Below are 7,500 nucleotides of genomic sequence, written 5' to 3'. Positions count from 1 at the left end.
GATCTTTATGAAATTTTACATGAGAGTTCCTGGGTATGATATCCCCAGATGTTTTTTCATTTTTTGGAATAATGTCTTTGATGACGTCATATCCGGCTTTTTGTAAAAGTTGAGGCGGCACTGTCACACCCTCATTTTTCAAGCAAATTGATTGAAATTTTGGAAAAGCAATTTTCGACGAAGGCCGGACTTTGGTATTGCATTTTAGCTTGGTGGCTTAAAAACTAATGAATGAGTTTGGTCATTAAAAATAGGAAACTTGTAATTAAAATTATTTTTTTATTAATAGATCCAAAAATAATTTCATCTTATTCTTCGTCATTTTTTTTATTCCAAAAACATATACATATGTTATATTTGGATTACAAACAAGCTCTGAAAATTAAAAATATGAAAATTATGATTAAAATTATTTTTCCGAAATCGATTTAAAAACAATGTAATCTTATACCTTGTAGGTCCCTGATTCCAAAAACATATAGATTGATATGTTTCGATCAAAAACAAACTCAGTAAGCTAAAAAGAATAGACATACAGAAAATCTTGTTATTCTGCTCAGCGCGACCACTACCGCACTATTCTGCATGGCTTGTCGATTTCTCTTCCTTTGCCACGAGCGCTGGACTGACAAAATTACGAGTATGTGGTCTTGGTGAAAAAAAAGCAGTGCGTTCAGTTTCATTCTGTGAGTTCGACAGCTTGACTAAATGTTGTTATTTCGCCTTGCGCGACTTGTTTATCTTCCTGTACATCCTTTCTTTCTTTCTTTCTTTCTTTGGTGTTTAACGTCGTTTTCAACCGTTCAAGGTTATATCGCGACGGAGGGAAGGGGGGTGATGGGATAGAGCCACTTGTCAATTGTTTCTTGTTCACAAAAGCACCAATCAAAAATTTGCTCCAGGGGCTTGCAACGTAGTACGTAGAGGTTACACGCCGAGTCTCAGTGATTATTAAAAATAATGGTCGAAGTTAGCGGATCATGAAAAATGCGAGCTTTAGCGAGCTTTTTCATGACCGCGAACTGAGACCATTATTTTTTATAATCACTGAGACGAGGTGTGTAACCTCTTTATTCCTCCTTTCTTCAGTTATTCAAAGAAAAGAGGAGTTTTTTTGCGAAAGTTTGATCGAATCCTATTCACTCAACCAGTCAACCTGCGCAGGCGATCGATTAATGCGCGGTTGTATAGTTCCGTGCAAATCATTCCATTCTGTTAACACTTCTTGTCAGTTTTCCTATTTTGGACTAAAATCAAGTACACAGATATGCTGTTATTCTGCTGTGGCGGCAAAGGCAGATATTGTGTGTTCTGTATATGTTTTGGTATCGCTTAGGATAATGTTCTTTCGTCAAATGGGACTAGCAGACGAACTTTTGCACCCGTGTTCCAACGTTAAAAACTGTATGAAGTTCAGTTTTCTGGGGAAAATAGTGTATGAAACCGCTTTATGTTGTTTAAATTGATGAGATGTGTGCATTTGGTTGCGTGTGATCTGTTTATTAAATGAAATATTGTTGAAAACTGACCGTCGGATTGCAGTCTGTTGTCGAAGAAACTGAGTGAAAAGAAGGGGAACTACTCTTGTCGCTAGACAAAGTATGAGTTACTTGCCTTGCGGGAAATTGCTTGTGATGAACGTTTGAGCACGGCAAATCTAGATTCAGAAAACAACCGAACTCATGGATTTTATATGAAGATTCATGTGTTCAGGCCTGTAGTTGTTAATTTAAATGCGGTATGTTTGTATTGTTTGCTCCAGAGATGTATACTTCGTACGTTAGAGCGTTCGGAACTTTTCAGTCGCAAAAAGTAGTACCGAAACAGAACAACTTCTCAACCCATTGCACTATCGAGGATTCAGGCTGTTGCTGGGTCGTTATTTGTTTGGTTGCTGGGTCATTATCGAAAAATAACTACCCCTACAAGTTTACAGAGGTAAAGAAGCAGAGGGGGGAATAAAATATATTACCTTACTGGGAGAATGCAAGTTTCCAGTACAAAGGACTTAACATTTCTTACATACTGCTTGACTAAAATCTTTACAAAAATTGACTATATTCTATACAAGAAACACTTAACAAGGGTAAAAGGAGAAACAGAATCCGTTAGTCGCCTCTTACGACATGCTGGGGAGCATCGGGTATATTCTTCCCCCTAACCCGCGGGGGGTCCTGTACATCCTACAAAAGTCAATGTTATTTCCAACAGGAGACTCGACTAAGCCTAAATCATAAAGTTTAAAGTTATCGAAAAAGACACAATGGGGGAAGCGTTCAAGTTTCTTTTTTTCAAATTGAAAGGGAGAGTAGGCACAATTTTTTAAAAAAACAAAGCAAATGTACAAGTTGTTTTTTTAGACAGGGTAATAAGTTAGTATGCGATGTTAAACAAGCGGCATTTTTTGAAACACCAAAAAACTTTTAAAAAATTAACAAAACAAAAAAAGAAATAAAAAGAACTGATAGAACCAACAGAGTCAAGGCAAACCTACCCCTGGCCAGAATCTCCCTCTTACAGCTGTCGTCACCAGCCAGGGCTGTCAGAGCTCGTAGGGTCTGATCACGTGACGTGGCCTTCCCGGGAAGGGAGGTAACCCCTGGTCCTTTGGAACTGTGGTTGGTCAGCGTGTCCAGGAGGAACTGGACAGGACCCACACCCAGGATGGTCAAGGTGTTCATCTGGTCAGCTAGCAGTTCGTCCAGTTCTGGCCGCTCCTCGCCATCTACGGAACAGTTTCGAGTTTGAAGACAAAATGCTTACATCTCTGAAGGCATCAGTATGTGCGATAATTTTATGACGGCTCTATTGCACTCATTCATTTCTTTTTGCCTGGCGAGCTGTGTTAGCTCTATCCTCTTTTAAAATGCAGGTGTGCCATGGGAATGCTACTGATTACCCACCAAGGTCAACACTCGTACCGAGAATATTTCACTTACCCTGTGCTTCAACCTGCTGGATCTTGAGGAGAATCTCTTCACAGGCGTCACGGATCTCTTTCTTTTCATTCCCTCTTAAAGCTGACAGGCTTTTGATGAGACCTTCATCTCTCTGCGCAAAACAAAACAAACAAACAAACACCAATATAGTAAGCTCGCTATGGTTCTATATGGCTAGTATTTTATTCACAAACAAGACAGGTAACATGTACTCGCTTCTAACGGACACATAAGATTTTCTGATGATGGGTATCCCACCTTTTTGTTTTTGTGGTACAATCGTTATAATTACGTTTTTGAGATGTTGGGTTGTTTATTTGGAAGACACAATGTAGTAATTTAGCGCTCATTTTACCACAACGTCTTTAATTAAGTCGACATGACTCTTTCAACATAATCTGCTCAATCGCAGTACATATTTTTAAGAGCTCTGTCGCGTTTCTAGTGGACAAACCTTGAACATTTTGACGTTTTCTGGATCGTTGTCCAACTGTCGCAGAGTGGCCATTACTGTTTCCTTCTCCACCTCAGTTCCTGATCGGAGGATCTGTGTCATCCCTTGTACAGCGCCTTCTGTAACGCACACACACACACACACACACACACACACACACACACACACACACACACACACACACACACACACACACACACAAACTGAAAAAAATACCCTTAGAAAAAAAAAGAATGTTGGTAAGACATCTAAGAGTGCCGACATCTCACACTGTTCTCCTGCAATGAAGTTTTGATTGTAGTGCTTGCAAGTCTGTGGTGTTCATCGCCTGCGAGTATTCACATACGAGGTATTTGACTTCCGCTGCGCGTATTTTTGTAGATTTTGTCTACAAGTGCTCAGTCTCTAAAACTTGTGCAATTCCTGTTGTCATTTTGCTTCCGTCAGTAGTGTCTGTCTGCTGTGTATTTGTTCGTCCACTTGTGCCAATCGGTCGAAGTTCTCGTGAATGGTTGGCTTTGTGTGTAACAGAACGTTGAATAATTAACGGGCTTTACTGTGGGTTTTATTCAGACTTACCTTTGGCAGCGAAGAGACGTTTGTTGAAGTCCAGCCTCATAGCCAGGGACAGGCCGATGAAAATCTCCTCGATTGACCATGCCCTTTTTTGAGTGGTGTTCAGCGCTACACGTGTGTACTGCAGACAGCTGGTCAGCAGGTCAAGGTCAAGCTCTAACATGTCCAGCTCATTGTCCGGTACGACGAACGCCAGCAAAAAGTATGCCAAGAGACGAATGTCTAAAATAATGACAAAAAAATGATTGATTGATTGATTAATTGATTGATTCATTCATTCATTCATTCATTTATTCATTCATTCATTCATTCATTCATTTAGTCATTGTTTTAGATTCTAACCCTTTTCTGGTAATCTTGAACTTTAGTGTGTTAAATTCATAGCTCAAAATCCAGTGGCATTCTTTACTTATTTTGGATACTAATCATGCCAAAGAACATTTGTCGTGAAATTAATGAACGGATTGAGATCCAAACTTAAGTATAATTAATTCATTTGGTTGTTTGATCGACGAAAATGACGCGATAATGGATACGTTTTCAACCAAGCGACATCACTAAGGCAACGGGAGTTGGCTCCCCTGTCGCCGCTTAGGATAATTTCTTCTCAGTTTGACGCATGTAAACGAAATGCATTCCGAGCATTCGTACAGTTGATTCCGTGACTCCAAATGGATCTAAAATGACTAGTTATGCTTACAAATGCAGGTTATGCAAAGTTGGAGCATGCCTCTGAATTCTGAGCTTTGAATTTAACACACTGAAGTTCAAGATAACCCCTTTTCTTATGTCAATAGACGGTCTTACTAGTTTGTTTTTGACATTGAGGTTTGTGTTGGTAAAAGCCTTAACATTTGCTTCTTTTCCTTTCTTTCCATATTGTCAACTGAAGTGTTCCACCTGTGAACACCATTTCTGTGACCAGATTTGAACACAGTGTGATATATATCAGAAACACAGTAGTGTTTACCATGTGTTTTTGCTAGCAGAGTTATATGTAATATGTCCCACTGTGTTCAACACTCGTTGAAGTAAGGGTGTTCAAAAGCGTGCATATAATCTCCCTTTTAAGCAAAGAGATTCAACAGCTTGAAATAAGTTTTTAGTGGGGCAAGAGTCTGTGTAATCGACCATCCTTTTCATGCACAGGGTAACCGGCACGGTTGGCCTAGTGGTAAGGCGTCCGCCCCGTGATCGGGAGGTCGTGGGTTCGAACCCCGGCCGACTTTAAAATTGGCAATCTAGTGGCTGCTCCCCCTGGCGTCTGGCATTATGGGGTTAGTGCCAGGACTGGTTGGTCCGGTGTTAGAATAATGTGACTGGATGAGACATGAAGCCTTCTGTCTTGTGTGTGGCGCACGTGATATGTCAAAACAGCACCGCCCTGATATGGCCCTTCGTGGTGGACTGGGCGTTAAACAAACAAACAAACAAACAAACAAAACAAAATGCACAGGGTGGAGAAAGATGAAAAGACGGAGCTTGTGTCGTTCAATAAAGCCTGACACAGGCAGAGAGAAAGGACCAGCAGAGATAACAACGGCCGCTCACTACACACCTCGGTCCATGCCTGTGTTGCGGAGAAAGGGCAGCACGTGCGGCACGATGTCCATGCGTGTCACCATGACCCTGACCTCACTGTGCTTGCAGCAGTTGTGAATTGTCCCCAGGCACCTACTGCATACGTCGCCTCCATCCTGTTAAGTGTCAAGTTATTAGCTTTAAGCCTCCATCCTGTTAAGTGTCAAGTTATTAGCTTTAAGCCTCAAATTAACTGGGCGAAGTCGACTACGCGAAGTATACTTCACGAAGATGGCTAAAGGTTAAAGGGCTTCGCCAAGTCGACTTCGGGCTCCAAAAAGGACCGCCTTTAAGCCTGGCCTTAACTGGGTGAAGTCGACTTCGGGCTCCAAAAAGGACCGCCTTTAAGCCTGGCCTTAACTGGGTGAAGTCGACTTCGGGCTCCAAGAAGGACCGCCTTTAAGCCTGGCCTTAACTGGGTGAAGTCGACTTCGGGCTCCAAAAAGGACCGCCTTTAAGCCTGGCCTTCACTGGGTGAAGTCGACTTCGGGCTCCAAGAAGGACCGCCTTTAAGCCTGGCCTTCACTGGGTGAAGTCGACTTCGGGCTCCAAAAAGGACCGCCTTTAAGCCTGGCCTTAACTGGGTGAAGTCGACTTCGGGCTCCAAAAAGGACCGCCTTTAAGCCTGGCCTTAACTGGGTGAAGTCGACTTCGGGCTCCAAAAAGGACCGCCTTTAAGCCTGGCCTTAACTGGGTGAAGTCGACTTCGGGCTCCAAGAAGGACCGCCTTTAAGCCTGGCCTTAACTGGGCGAAGTCGACTTCGGGCTCCAAAAAGGACCGCCTTTAAGCCTGGCCTTAACTGGGTGAAGTCGACTTCGGGCTCCAAAAAGGACCGCCTTTAAGCCTGGCCTTAACTGGGTGAAGTCGACTTCGGGCTCCAAAAAGGACCGCCTTTAAGCCTGGCCTTAACTGGGTGAAGTCGACGTCGGGCTCCAAAAAGGACCGCCTTTAAGCCAGGCCTTAACTGGGTGAAGTCGACTTCGGGCTCCAAGAAGGACCGCCTTTAAGCCTGGCCTTAACTGGGTGAAGTCGACTTCGGGCTCCAAAAAGGACCGCCTTTAAGCCTGGCCTTAACTGGGCGAAGTCGACTTCGGGCTCCAAAAAGGACCGCCTTTAAGCCTGGCCTTAACTGGGTGAAGTCGACGTCGGGCTCCAAAAAGGACCACCTTTAAGCCTGGCCTTAACTGGGCGAAGTCGACGTCGGGCTCCAAAAAGGACCGCCTTTAAGCCTGGCCTTAACTGGGCGAAGTCCACTTCGGGCTCCAAAAAGGACCGCCTTTAAGCCTGGCCTTAACTGGGCGAAGTCGACGTCGGGCTCCAAAAAGGACCGCCTTTAAGCCTGGCCTTAACTGGGTGAAGTCGACTTCGGGCTCCAAAAAGGACCGCCTTTAAGCCTGGCCTTAACTGAGTGAAGTCGACGTCGGGCTCCAAAAAGGACCGCCTTTAAGCCTGGCCTTAACTGGGTGAAGTCGACTTCGGGCTCCAAAAAGGACCGCCTTTAAGCCTGGCCTTAACTGGGTGAAGTCGACTTCGGGCTCCAAAAAGGACCGCCTTTAAGCCTGGCCTTAACTGGGTGAAGTCCACTTCGGGCTCCAAAAAGGACCGCCTTTAAGCCTGGCCTTAACTGGGTGAAGTCGACTTCGGGCTCCAAGAAGGACCGCCTTTAAGCCTGGCCTTAACTGGGTGAAGTCGACTTCGGGCTCCAAAACGGACCGCCTTTAAGCCTGGCCTTAACTGGGTGAAGTCGACTTCGGGCTCCAAAAAGGACCGCCTTTAAGCCTGGCCTTAACTGGGTGAAGTCGACTTCGGGCTCCAAGAAGGACCGCCTTTAAGCCTGGCCTTCACTGGGTGAAGTCGACTTCGGGCTCCAAAAAGGACCGCCTTTAAGCCTGGCCTTAACTGGGTGAAGTCGACGTCGGGCTCCAAAAAGGACCGCCTTTAAGCCTGGC

The 7,500-nt window shown here is 44.2% G+C and overlaps 1 protein-coding gene across 1 annotated transcript in view; it reads right to left on the bottom strand.

Moving 5' to 3' along the window:
* LOC138953370 (uncharacterized) overlaps window positions 1–7,500 on the bottom strand; it is a 12,414-nt gene that overhangs the window by 2,151 nt on the left and 2,763 nt on the right. The window contains exons 2-6 of the mRNA XM_070325169.1: window positions 5,528–5,666; window positions 3,973–4,191; window positions 3,394–3,512; window positions 2,940–3,051; window positions 2,495–2,725 (exon numbers count right to left, since the gene is read on the bottom strand). Of these exons, the coding sequence (XP_070181270.1) occupies window positions 2,495–2,725; window positions 2,940–3,051; window positions 3,394–3,512; window positions 3,973–4,191; window positions 5,528–5,666 (820 nt within the window). The remainder of the gene's footprint in view (window positions 1–2,494; window positions 2,726–2,939; window positions 3,052–3,393; window positions 3,513–3,972; window positions 4,192–5,527; window positions 5,667–7,500) is intronic.

Source organism: Littorina saxatilis, linkage group LG17 (genome assembly GCF_037325665.1).
Source record: "Littorina saxatilis isolate snail1 linkage group LG17, US_GU_Lsax_2.0, whole genome shotgun sequence".
Classification (NCBI taxonomy): domain Eukaryota; kingdom Metazoa; phylum Mollusca; class Gastropoda; order Littorinimorpha; family Littorinidae; genus Littorina; species Littorina saxatilis.
This window is presented reverse-complemented; position numbering and strand designations above follow the sequence as displayed.